The sequence below is a fragment of the Oncorhynchus mykiss genome, unplaced genomic scaffold, assembly GCF_013265735.2.
Source record: "Oncorhynchus mykiss isolate Arlee unplaced genomic scaffold, USDA_OmykA_1.1 un_scaffold_189, whole genome shotgun sequence".
Classification (NCBI taxonomy): Eukaryota; Metazoa; Chordata; class Actinopteri; order Salmoniformes; family Salmonidae; genus Oncorhynchus; species Oncorhynchus mykiss.
This window is the reverse complement of record NW_023493675.1, coordinates 367,683-381,718: the sequence shown is the minus strand read 5'-3', so window position 1 is coordinate 381,718 and position 14,036 is coordinate 367,683. Positions and strand designations below refer to the sequence as shown.

General features: G+C 41.4%; 1 protein-coding gene across 1 annotated transcript; it reads right to left on the bottom strand.

The window, feature by feature from the left end:
- Positions 1-760: 760 nt before the first annotated feature.
- Positions 761-11,804, bottom strand: LOC118947684 (zinc finger protein 501-like; the record flags this gene model as incomplete). The annotated part of the gene is made up of 2 exons (XM_036972656.1): positions 11,643-11,804; positions 761-2,037 (listed from the first exon to the last, which is right to left on the bottom strand). Coding segments are annotated over exons 1-2 (1,383 nt in total), but the record flags the coding sequence as incomplete, so codon positions are not given.
- Between the last annotated feature and the right edge of the window lie 2,232 nt (positions 11,805-14,036).

Below are 14,036 nucleotides of genomic sequence, written 5' to 3'. Positions count from 1 at the left end.
TACACATCCATCCCTATGATATCCTATGATACTGTGATACACATCCCTGTGATATCCTATGATACTATGATATACATCCCTGTGATATCCTATGATACTATGATATACATCCCTGTGATATCCTATGATATCCTATGATTCCCTATGATACACACCCCTATGATTCCCTATGATACTGTGATACACACCCCTATGATTCCCTATGATACTGTGATACACATCCCTATGGGCCAGTGCTTAATTATCCCCAAAATCAGTCTGAGATAAGTTTATTTACATAAGAATACATGCAGTAGAGAAAACACTGGAAAGTCAATACCTAACACAAATTTCCCGAGTCTCTGCAGCCTACTCTCCACCACGTATCAGGCTTGCACCTCTCCGATGTCCCACTGTTCAGAGGCATATATTTGTCCTACTGTTCAGCAGCCTAAATCTGTCCTCTTTCCTACTGTTCAGTAGCCTACATCCTGATCTCCTGTGTGTTTTATCTCATGTGTTCTCATGTTACCTAACTGATCAAAACGATTTCCACACTGGGAGGAGTGGTAAGGCTTCTCCCCTGTGTGTGTATTCGCTCATGTGTTTTCAAGTTCAATAACTGGGTAAAACTCTTTCCACACTGGGAGCAGTGGTACAGCTTTTCTGCTGTGTGTATTCTCTCATGCCGTTTCAGGTCCCCTAACTGGTTAAAACCCCTTCCACACTGGGAGCAGCGATAAGCCTTCTCTCCTGTGTGTATTCTCTCATGCCGTTTCAGGTCCCCTAACTGGTTAAAACCCTTTCCACACTGGGAGCAGTGGTAAGATTTCTCTCCTGTGTGTATTCTCTCATGTCGTTTCAGGTCCCCTAACTGGTTACAACCCTTTCCACACTGAGAGCAGTGACAAGGCTTCTCTACTGTGTGTGATCTCTCGTGTTTTTTAAGGTAGCTTTTCTGATTAAAACTCTTTCCACACTGGGAGCAGTGGTAAGGCTTCTCCCCTGTGTGTAATTGCTCGTGAGTTTTCAGGTTACAAAAGTGGATAAAACGTTTTCCACACTGAGAGCAGTGGTAAGGCTTCTCCCCTGTATGTATTATCTCATGTGTTTTCAGGTTACGTAAGTGGGTAAAACTCTTTCCACACTGGGAGCAGTGGTACAGCTTTTCTGCTGCGTGTATTCTCTCATGTCGTTTCAGGTCACCTAAGTGGTTACAACCCTTTCCACACTGGGAGCAATAGTACAGATTTTCTCCTGTGTGTATTCTTTCATGTCGTTTCAGGTCACCTAGGTGGTTACAAGCCTTTCCACACTGGGAGCAGTGGTACAGCTTTTCTCCTGTGTGTATTCTCTCATGTCGTTTCAGGTCACCTAACTGGTTACAACCCTTCCCACACTGGGAGCAGTGGTAAGGCTTTTCTCCTGTGTGTACTCTCTCGTGTTTTTTCAGGTAGCTTTTCTGGTTAAAACTCTTTCCACACTGGGAGCAGCAGTAAGGCTTATCACCTGTGTGTACTTGCTCATGTGTTTTCAGGTTATTTAAGTGGGCAAAATCCTTTCCACACTGGGAGCAATGGTAAGGCTTCTCCCCTGTGTGTATTCTCTCATGTGTTTTCAGGTTACGTAAGTGGGTAAAACTCCTTCCACACTGGGAGCAGCAGTACAGCTTTTCTCCTGTGTGTATTCTCTCATGTGTTTTCAGATTACACAAGTAGGTAAAACTCTTTCCACACTGGGGGCAGTGGTAAGGCCTCTCCTCTGTGTGTATTCTCTCGTGTTTTTTTAGGTAGCTTTTCTGGTTAAAACCCTTTCCACACTGGGAGCAGTCGTAAGGCTTCTTCCCTGTGTGTATTCTCTTATGTTGGATCAGGTGTCCTTTCTGGTTAAAACTCTTTCCACACTGGGAGCAGTGGTAAGGCTTCTCCCCGGTGTGTATTATCTCGTGTTGTTTCAGGTCCCATAACCGGTTACAACCCTTTCCACAGTGGGAGCACTGGTGTCTTCTTGCTGGTTTGGACGTCCCTGGCTCTGGTTCCTCTGAGTCTGGTCTTTCTCCTGCCAAAGATAGTGTGTTTTTTTAAAATAGAGACCTGAATGAAACCTCCACATGATAAAACGGCCTTGCTACGAGAGTAAATCCTAATCAGATCCCTCAATAACCTAAGGCCAGTTTTAACAATCTTGGTGTGACATTAAAACAAATGTTGTAGAGTTTCCTAGTAATTACTGATAATGTTTACATTACATATTTTATTCATTCTGTTTTACAAGTCAGAACACAAAAAACGAAACAGTTCTATGACACAGACGTCGCTGGATTCCAATCAGCAGGTGGTTCTAAATATATAACTTTCATAGCTGTATGATACAGAATGTGACCTACACACTTCCTTAAACATAAAATAACTAAAGAAGTAATTTTGTGTGGAAGTGCAAAACTTGTTTTTATGTCGAAGACAGAAAGCACATCAGTAACATCTCCCCGTTGTTGAAAGGGTTCGGCACGCTATGTAATGTTTTCTATCTTGACTGTCACTGATGTCATGACATTTTGGCTAAAGTAAAAAAAATAAGGTGAAATATTTTGTGTAGATGTTCCTAAAAACTGATAGTAACTATATAGAGTAAGTTTATATACAGCCATATTATAAAGTCTGACAGGGCTTGTTCATTCACATGAATTCACTATGACATCATCATATGTTTCTAAAACTGATAGAAACTACACCGAACAAAAATATAAACGCAACATGTAAAGTGAGGCAATCGAGGCAAAGGGTGGCTAATTTTAAGAATCTCAAATTATAAAATATATTTATTTGTTTAACATTTTTTTGGTTACTACATGATTCCATTTTGTGTTATTTCATAGTTGATGTCTTCATTATTATTCTACAATGTAGAAAAGAGTACAAATAAAACACCTGGAATGAGTTGGTGTGCCCAAACTTTTGACTGGTACTGTAAATTCCTCTACCATAAGCTGCCTCCAACGTCGTTTTAGAGAATTTGCCAGTACTTCCAACCGGCCTCACGCAGACTACACCCACCCAGGACCTCCACATCAGGCTTCTTTCACCTGCGGGAGACTGAGACCAGCCACCTGGACAGCTGATGAAACGGAGTAGAACGTCTCTCTGTCATAAAGCCATTTTGTGGGGAAAAACTTATTCTGATTGGCTGGGCCTGGCTCGTCAGTGGGTGTGGCTACGCCCTCCCAGGCCCCCCCATTGCTACGCCCCTGCCCAGTCACGTGAAGTCTATAGATCAGGGCCTAATTCTGATTGGCTGTGCCTGGCTCCCCAGTGGGTGGGCCTATGCCCAGTCATGTGAAGTCCATAGATCAGGGCCTAATGAATGTATTGGCATTGACTGACGTATATGATCTGTAAATCATTGAAATGGTTGCGTTTATATTTTGTTCAGTCATATATATATATATATATATATATACAGCCATGTTCTCCCCACTGTATAGCCATATTATAAAGGATGAAAAGGCTTGTTCATTTACATGTCATGAATTCACTATGACATGATATTTGTATATGTTTTATTAGACTTATATTATGTTATAGGTCATATGGGTTAGTGTTTTATTATGTAATAGATCATATGGGTTGAGTAGTGTTTTATGATGTAATAGATCATATGGGTTGAGTAGTGTTTTATGATGTAATAGATCATATGGGTTAGTGTTTTATTATGTAATAGACCATATGGGTTGAAAAGTGTTTTATTATGTAATAGATCATATGTGAAGAATGGCGCTGAAGTTTTACGATCCCGCAACCAATTATTCGATTGCGTATGTTTCTTCGCGTTATTTGTAACTTATTTTGTACATAATGTTTCTGCCACTGTGTCTTATAACCGAAAACATCTACGAGATCTCAGGACAGCGATTACTCACCCCGTACTGGAGAAATACTTTTTCTTCAATGAGTCGGACGGGAAGGATTTACTTCAGACGCCCGACAAGGCCCTCATCTCCGTCATTCACAGGAGAAAGAGACGGAGGGGAAGGATTAACTTCAGACGCCCGACAAGGCCCTCATCTCCGTCATTCACAGGAGAAAGAGACGGAGGGGAAGGATAAACTTCAGACGCCCGACAAGGCCCTCATCTCCGTCATTCACAGGAGAAAGAGACGGAGGGGAAGGATAAACTTCAGACGCCCGACAAGGCCCTCATCTCCGTCATTCACAGGAGAAAGAGACGGAGGGGAAGGATAAACTTCAGACGCCCGACAAGGCCCTCATCTCCGTCATTCACAGGAGAAAGAGACGGAGGGGAAGGATCAACTTCAGACGCCCGACAAGGCCCTCATCTCCGTCATTCACAGGAGAAAGAGACGGAGGGGAAGGATAAACTTCAGACGCCCGACAAGGCCCTCATCTCCGTCATTCACAGGAGAAAGAGACGGAGGTCTGGGTGCCTTGTAAGGATCCGTCGCCGAGAGGGCAATCTACCTTTACCATCAGTTCTATTAGCCAACGTACAATCAATCAATAATAAAAGACGAAGTACGATCACGTATATCCTACCAACGGGACATTAAAAACTGTTTCACCGAGTCATGATATCACAACCAGCCATTGTTGGGAGTCCCATAGGGCGACGCAGAATTGGCCCAGCGTCATCCGATGTATGCCGTCATTGTAAATAAGAATTTGATCTTAACTTTTTATGGCTGCAGGGGCAGTATTAAGTAGCTTGGATGAAAAGGTGCCCATTGTAAATGGCCAGCTCCTCAGTCTCAGTTGCTAATATATGCATATTATTATTAGTGTTGGATAGAAAACACTCTGAAGTTTCTAAAACTGTTAGAATTATGTCTGTGAGTATAACAGAACTTATATTGCAGGCAAAAACCTGAGAAATTCCACTTCCTGTTTGGATTTTTTCTGGGGGTGGCAGATTTTCAACCAAGCTCTCATTGAAATGACAGCGAGATATGGATGAGTTTTCACTTCCTACGCCTTCCACTAGATGTCAACAGTCAATAGAACTTTGTCTGATGACTAATGTGAAGGGGAGTCGAATGAGACAGGAAATAGTCACCACTGCCACGAGTTGACCATGCTTTCACTATGCGCGTTCACAGGGGAAGGACCAGCGTTCCACCGGTCATCTGAAGTCATTCTAATTCTCCGGTTGGAACGTTATTCAAGATGTATGTAAACTACATTCTAAAGATTGATTCAGTACATCGTTTGACATGTTTCTACTGACTGTTACGGAACTTTTGGACATTTTGTCACGTTATAGCAGATGCGCTTTGCGACTTTGAAATTGTTTACCAAACGCGCTAACCAAAGTAGCGAATTGGACATAAATAAGGGACATTTTCAAACAAATCAAGCATTTATTGTGGACCTGGGATTCCTAGGACTGCATTCTGATGAAGTTCATCAAAGGTAAGGAAACATTTATCATGTATTTTCTGGTTTCTGTTGACTCCAACATGGCGGCTAATTTGGCTTCTGTTCTGAGTTCCGTCTCAGATTATTGCATGGGTTGCTTTTTCGTTATGTTTTTTTGAAATCTGACACAGCGGTTGAATTAAGGAGAGGTATATCTATAGTTCCATGTGTATAACTTGTATTATCATCTCCATTTATGATGAGTATTTCTGTTGAAAAGATGTGGCTCTCTGCAAAATCACTGGATGTTTCTGGAACTAGTGAATGTAACGCGCCAATGTAACCTCAGATTTTTTTATATAAAGATGAACTTTATCAAACAAAACATACATGTATTGTATAACATGAAGTCCTATGAGTGTCATCTGATGAAGATAATTCAAGGTTAGGGATCCGCTTTCTGTGACTGAAGGTACGTAACAGCAATATTTAGACCACATCAAAATATTTTCCAACGGCACAGGTTTCATAAATTCACAAATAGCGATTAAATATTCACTCACTCTTTGAAAATCTTCCTCTGATTGGTCATCCAAAGGGTCCCAGCTATCGTCGTTTTGTTAGATAAAATCCTTCTTTATATCCCAAAATGTTCGTATGGTTGGCGCCATGATTTGTGTAATCCACTCGTTCAACATGCAGAGATAGGAATTTGAAAATCTAAACTTGAAACTTTGTTTCAACAAGTCAAAATATGTTTCTATTGACTATTTAGAATAATATTTAGACACCCGTTCGATAAAATATTAAACGAAGACAACAACCCACAACTGAGAAAAGGGAAAAGGCTGCCTAAGTATGATACACAAGTAATATTTAAAAAAAAAAAAAATTTAGTAATATAATAATAATAATAATATTAATATTTAATATTGCCTGTAAACATTAATTTCTTTAAATTGGAAATTGTCACTTCTCTTGCGTTCTGTGCAACAGGAATGGAACAGTTCCGTATTTCACTGAAAGAATAAACGTTTTGTCCTCAAAATGATAGTTTCCAGATTTTACCATATCAATGACCAAAGGCTCGTATTTCTGTGTTCATTATATTATAATTAAGTCTGATGTGATATTTGACAGAGTAGTCTGACTGTGCAGTGGTAGGCAACAGCAAGCTCATAAGCATTCATTCAAACAGCACATTACTGCGTTTGCCAGCAGCTCTTAGCAATGCTGAGATGCACAGCGCTGTTTATGACTTCAAGCCTATCAACTCCTGAGATTAGGCTGGCAAAACTAAAGTGCCTATAAGAACATCCAATAGTCAAAGGTATATGAAATACAAATGGTATAGAGAGACATAGTCGACATAGTCGATTCCTATAATAACTACAACCTAAAACGTCTTAACTGGGAATATTGAACTTTTTTCATGTTTCATGTTCGGAACTTAAACGCTTTTTTTACATGATACAATTTTACTTTAACTTTCTTCTCCAACACTTTGTTTTTGCATTATTTAAACCAAATTGAACATGTTTCATTATTTATTTGAGACTAAATAGATTTTATTATGTATTATATTAAGTTCAAATAAAATTGTTCATTGTTCATTTAGTATTGTTGTAATTGTCATTATTACAAATATATATATATATATATATATATATAGTGCCTTGCGAAAGTATTCGGCCCCCTTTGAACTTTGCGACCTTTTGCCACATTTCAGGCTTCAAACATAAAGATTTTTTTGTTGTTGTGAAGAATCAACAACAAGTGGGACACAATCATGAAGTGGAACGACATTTATTGGATATTTCAAACTCTTTTAACAAATCAAAAACTGAAAAATTGGGCGTGCAGATGTGTCCCAGATGTGCTCAATTGGAATCAGGTCTTGGGAACGGGCGGGCCAGTCCATAGCATCAATGCCTTCCTCTTGCAGGAACTGCTGACACACTCCAGCCACATGAGGTCTAGCATTGTCTTACATTAGGAGGAACCCAGGGCCAACCGCACCAGCATATGGTCTCACAAAGGGTCTGAGGATCTCATCTCGGTACCTAATGGCAGTCAGGCTACCTCTGGCGAGCACATGGAGGGCTGTGTGGCCCCCCAAAGAAATGCCACCCCACACCATGACTGACCCACCGCCAAACCGGTCGTGCTGGAGGATGTTGCAGGCAGCAGAACGTTCTCCATGGCATCTCCAGACTCTGTCTCGTCTGTCACATGTGCTCAGTGTGAACCTGCTTTCATCTGTGAAGAGCACAGGGCGCCAGTGGCGAATTTGTCAATCTTGGTGTTCTCTGGCAAATGCCAAACGTCCTGCACGGTGTTGGGCTGTAAGCACAGCCCCCACCTGTGGACATCGGGCCCTCATACCACCCTCATGGAGTCTGTTTCTGACCGTTTGAGCAGACACATGCACATTTGTGGCCTGCTGGAGGTCATTTTGCAGGGCTCTGGCAGTGCTCCTCCTGCTCCTCCTTGCACAAAGGCGGAGGTAGCGGTCCTGCTGCTGGGTTGTTGTCCTCCTACGGCCTCCTCCACGTCTCCTGATGTACTGGCCTGTCTCCTGGTAGCGCCTCCATGCTCTGGACACTACGCTGACAGACACAGCAAACCTTCTTGTCACAGCTCGCATTGATGTGCCATCCTGGATGAGCTGCACTACCTGAGCCACTTGTGTGGGTTGTTGAATCTGTCTCATGCTACCACTAGAGTGAAAGCACCGCCAGCATTCAAAAGTGACCAAAACATCAGCCAGGAAGCATAGGAACTGAGAAGTGGTCTGTGGTCCCCACCTGCAGAACCACTCCTTTATTGGGTGTGTCTTGCTAATTGCCTATAATTTCCACCTGTTGTCTATTCCATTTGCACAACAGCATGTGAAATTTATTGTCAATCAGTGTTGCTTCCTAAGTGGACAGTTTGATTTCACAGAAGTGTGATTGACTTGGAGTTACATTGTGTTGTTTAAGTGTTCCCTTTATTTTTTTGAGCAGTGTATATATATATATAAAAATCTGCCGATTAATCGGTATCAGCTTTTTTTGGTCCTCCAATAAATCGGAATCGGCGTTGAAAAATCATACATCGGTCGACCTGTACTGTACGTACATACCCCAACCAGAAGTCATGGATTACAGGCAACATCCCCACTGAGATAAAGGGTAGAGCTGCCGCTTTCAAGGACTCTAATCTGGGAAGTTTATAAGAAATCCCACTATGCCCTCCGACGACCCATCAAACAGGCAAAGATTCAATACAGGACTAAGATCGAATCGTACTACACCGGCTACGAGGTTCGTTGGATATTTGCAGGGCTTGTAAACTATTACAGACTACAAAGAGAAGCAGAGCCAAGAACTGCCCCGTGACACGAGACTACCAGATGAGCTAAATTACTTCTATGCTCGCTTCGAGGCAAGTAACACTGAAGCATGCATGAAAGCATTAGCTGTTCCGGGTCAACATTCGCAAGACCACAGGTCCAGACGGATTCCCCGGATGTGTACTCCAAGCACTGACCAACTAGCAAGTGTCTTCACTGACATTTTCAACCTTGTCCTGACCGAGTCTGTAATACCAACATGTTTCAAGCAGACCACCATAGTTCCTGTGTCCACGAACACTAATTAAGGTAACCTACCTAAATTACTACCGACCCGTAGCACTCACGTCTGTAGCCATGAAGTGCTTTGAAAGGCTGGTCATGGCTCACATTACACCATTATCCCAGAAACCCTAGACCCACTCCATTTTCAAACTGCCCCAACAGATCCACAGATGATGCCATCTCTATTGCACTCCACACTGCCCTTTCCCAACTGGACAAAAGGAACATGATTGTGACAATGCTATTCATTGACTACAGCTCAGCATTCAAAACCATTGTGTCCTCAAAGCTCATCACTAAGCTAAGGACCCTGAGACTAAACACCTCCCTCTGCAACTGGATCCTGGACTTCCTGACGGGCTGCCCTCAGGTGGTAAGGGTAGGTAACAACACATTAGCCACGCTGATCCTCAACACGGGGGCCACTCAGGGGTGTGTACTCCCTGTTCACTCATGACTGCACGGCTAGGTACGACTCCAACACCATCATTAAGTTTGCCGATGACAACAGTGGTAGGCTTGATCACCAACAATGATGAGACAGCCTATAGGGAGGAGGTCAGAGACTTGGTCGTGTAGTGCCAGGACAACAACCTCTCCTTCACCGTGATCAAGACAAAGGAGATGATTGTGGACTACAGGAAAAGGAGGACTGAACACACCCCCACTCTCATCAATGGGCTGCAGTGGAGCAGGTTGAGAGCTTCAAGTTCCTTGAGGTCCACATCACCAACAAACTAATATGGTCCAGACACTCTAAGAAAGTTGTGAAGAGGGCACGACAAAGCCTATTCCTCAGGAGACTGAAAAGGTTCAACAACTGCACCATCGAGAGCATCCTGCCTGACTGGTTGCATCACTGTCTGGTATGGCAACTGCTTGACCTCCGACCGCAAGGAACTACAGAGGGTAGTACGAATGGCCCAGTACATCACTGGGGCCAAGCAATCTGCCATCCAGGACCTCTATACAAGGTGGTGTCAGAGGAAGGCCTTAAAAATTGTCAAAGACTTCAGCCACCCTAGTCAAAGACTGTTCTCTCTTTTACTGCACGGCAAGCGGTACCAGAGCGCCAAGTCTAGGTCCAAAAGGCTTTTTTCCCGGTTGTGTAAAGAACAACAGTAATTGAGTGGGCAGCGTTCATATATGGTGTATTCAGTGGGAAAGTCAACCTGAACATGTGTAACGGAGGTGAGAACGCGCCGTAAGCTCACTCCACAGCTTGAAACGTCACAGATGGAGCTGTCCAACTGGTACCTTTTGTATCGCTCCATCGATTCATTGTCAAGGAGAACGGTCACATGTGATGAGAAGCAGAGGATCACTAGTTTGAGTCCAGTATGGGGACAGAGGAGGAAGCTAAACTGTTAGCAGCACACTGATGTCAAAAAAGTTAGTAATTTCCAAATTAAACCATGTTCTTTAAGGTCTATATAGTATATATATATATTAAACCATGTTCTTTAAGGTCTATATAGTATATATATATATTAAACCATGTTCTTTAAGGTCTATATAGTATATATATATTAAACCATGTTCTGTTAAGGTCTATATAGTATATATATATATTAAACCATGTTCTTTAAGGTCTATATAGTATATATATATATTAAACCATGTTCTGTTAAGGTCTATATAGTATATATATATTAAACCATGTTCTTTAAGGTCTATATAGTATATATATATTAAACCATGTTCTTTAAGGTCTATATAGTATATATATTAAACCATGTTCTTTAAGGTCTGTATGTTGGAGTTCATTTGTCCTGATAAAGTAGGAAATTGAGTAAATTTGGTCCATTAGAGACGGAGGCCAAGACAAAAAAAGAAGCTTGTTTTAAAATATATATTTGACGGAGGCCAAGTCTCACAAAAAATGCTTTTCATTTATAAATATTTAATGGCTTACAGAGTTGGTTTTAAACTATATATTTGTTGTGCAGATCAGATGTTAATTAAGCAATACAGACCACATTGAAGTGTCTTGAGTTTAGTTTGTGTGTTCTAGAGTCTTGTGAAGATGGGGGGGGGGGGGTTGACTGGGACAGGCAATGTAACATCGATAATGTTTTGAGAAAAAGTGTTTGTAAAACAAGCACCTTACATCAGATCATCTTGAAACTGTCTCTCTAAAGCGAACTTTCATCAAGGTTTTATATGGTCTATTGGTTTCCCTCTAAAGCTAACTTTCATCAAGGTTTTATATGGTCTATTGGTTTCTCTCTAAAGCTAACTTTCATCAAGGTTTTATATGGTCTATTGGTTTCTCTCTAAAGCTAACTATCATCAAGGTTGTATATGGTCTATTGGTTTCTCTCTAAAGCTACCTTTCATCAAGGTTTTATATGGTCTATTGGTTTCTCTCTAAAGCTAACTTTCATCAAGGTTTTATATGGTCTATTGGTTCCTCTCTAAAGCTAACTTTCATCAAGGTTTTATATGGTCTATTGGTTCCTCTCTAAAGCTAACTTTCATCAAGGTTTTATATGGTCTACTGGTTTCTCTCTTTTCATTGGCAGAATCCTTTTTCAGTGTTATGATATTCATAACATCCATATCCACCAGTCTATCTTCCTGTCAACTAACAGAACTCCACTGGTTGTCCTGGTAACAGATACCAGTGGGCAGATCTATTGTATTTGTTCAAACTAAACTACAGCACTTACTTTGATGTATCAAATCTGATCCTTTCTTCTCTTCTCCTCCTCTCACAGTTCCACTCAGCCCCATTGTTTTCCTGCAGTCCACCAGCAGCACAGACAACCTCTTCATACCCAGCAGTAAGGTGCTACCGGGAGAGGCATGACATGGGGACTCTGGGAGGGAGGAAGGGCTAGCGTTGTCCTGGTAACCATAAAGAGGGGACACAGACACATGTCATTATAGATGCTGATGTCACGGTTGTCATAAAGTGCTTTACAGAAACCCAGCCCAGACCCCGATAGAGCAAGCTGTATGCTAGACCAGACCAAGCTGTACCATCTGGTGTTCTGATCTGGAGAGACTCTTCTCTGCCTCGTCAGCATCAGGATGTTGTTGAGGCTCCCCAGAGGATCCACCATAGTCATGTCTCTCTCCTGTGTGAATGAGAACATCAAACTGATGGTAAACTTATGATCTTCTATTACAATCACAGAGACTTACAAGAGGCATGAATATGTCTAAAAAGAGCCTAAAACTTTCATCATGATTTTGTAAAATACTGTTTGTGTTGCAAATGTTAAAGGGTCGTGCCTTTTAGTAGAAATTATGCACCTATATTGAATTTTAAAAGCCTGTTATATTAGATGAGGTGCACTTTAACATGTAGACCACCCAGAGAATTCAATACATCTCATTTAAAAGTCCCAAAAATATATGAACCGATGGCAGATTGCCCCTTAATAAACAATTCCTACATTACTGAACAACATATTCAAGTGTAGAACTTCAGTAGAATGCCCTTTGAAAACAACACATTAGTTCAAGAACTGCATAGTTTGTGCCCCTGTGTTTAAGAGAGTACTCACTGGTGTTAATCGGGTATTCAGTCTCCTCCTCTTTCACTCCCAAAACGTTTTCTTCCTCCTGTTTTATTGAGATAGCCTCCTCTTCCTCTTTTGCTCTAAAAGGGTCTTCCTCTTCTTTCTCCACATTCTCTTCTTTCAATGTTATGGCATCTTCCTCCTCTTTGATTCTGAAAGCTTCTACCTCCTCTTCCACGCTGACAACCTCTTTCCCATCTTCCTCTTTCACTGTAATATCATCCTCTTCTTCTTTCAATGTGATAGCCTCCTCTTCCTCCTTTTTCATCCTGAAAGCTTCTTCCTCTCCTTTCCTCAGAGCTTCTTTCTCCTTCAAGTTTAGTGAGCTCATGCCAGTTCGCAGTTGTAAAGGAGAACTTGTTCTCAACTAGTCTACCTGGTTAAATAAAGGTGAAATAAATAAAAATAAAAAATGCTCCGGGAGATTAGCCTAGTGCAGAACCAATGTAACACATTTGCTAATTTAACAAGCAAATTGCGTTTAAATGAACGAGTAGATAGGTAAACAGAATGATGTTCTAAACACTAAGATGAATATACACAAGATTGGTCGAAAGATCTTAAACGTTTCAGTTTTATGTTTGCTAGCAAACCACCGCGATGGCTGAATCAGAAAGCCTTTTGTCGCTGTTGAAGAAGCCTACTGTTCCGTCCACTAGATTTTACGTCACGCAAGAAACATCACCTGAAGGACTCACATCGCCGCCTGCTGACTGGTGTGGGTAACGCAGACTGGGGGGGGGGGGGGGGGGGGGGGGATCCATTAAAACGTCTATTCTGGCAAGCAATGTTATAAGAAGTCATTTAAAAACAACCAGATGTTATGCTTTCTCTTACTTCTTTGCAGCCAATACTTTCCTCCAGGTTTGGCCTGCTCATTAGGTAGGATTAGGTGACAGATTGACAATGGTGGCATATTCCAAGCTCAATTGACCAAGGCTCATCGCTAACAACACATATTAACACCTCACATAATGCTGCCCAAAAACAATGAAAACTTCTCTCACCCAGTGGCATATGGACTATTTAGGTGAGTGTTGGTGTTGCCTCATGAAGTAGTGCCCACTTTGTTTAAGGACAGATAGGACATGGACAGACAGGGCTCTACCTTTGTAGAGCACAAGCCCCTTTGCCCTTCCAGTCTCTGAAGTGCCCTTTTGGGTGGTGGTATAATTTGTATTCATTTTTTGCCATAGTTATTCTGAACTGAACTGAACTGCTTGCAAGTTATTGTTATCTTCACCCCAAAAATTAAAATATCTAAGATTTGTTTTTCTATTTTTCTCAGACTTCAAAAGTGGTCTCCTGATGTGGTTGAATTATTGTTGAGAACATCTAATGTTGTTGTTTGTCTACTTCCGGTGTGATTTTGAGAGCGAAAAACCAGAAAAAACACAGGGACAAATCAGAAACCTTGAAAAAATAAACATAGATATATTAGATGTTGTCATGTTGTTTTCATGAGTGTTTGAGATTAGGTCCCTGAATGGTCAAAAACCTCTTCAAATAGAAGTACGTTTACACAAAATATCTTAC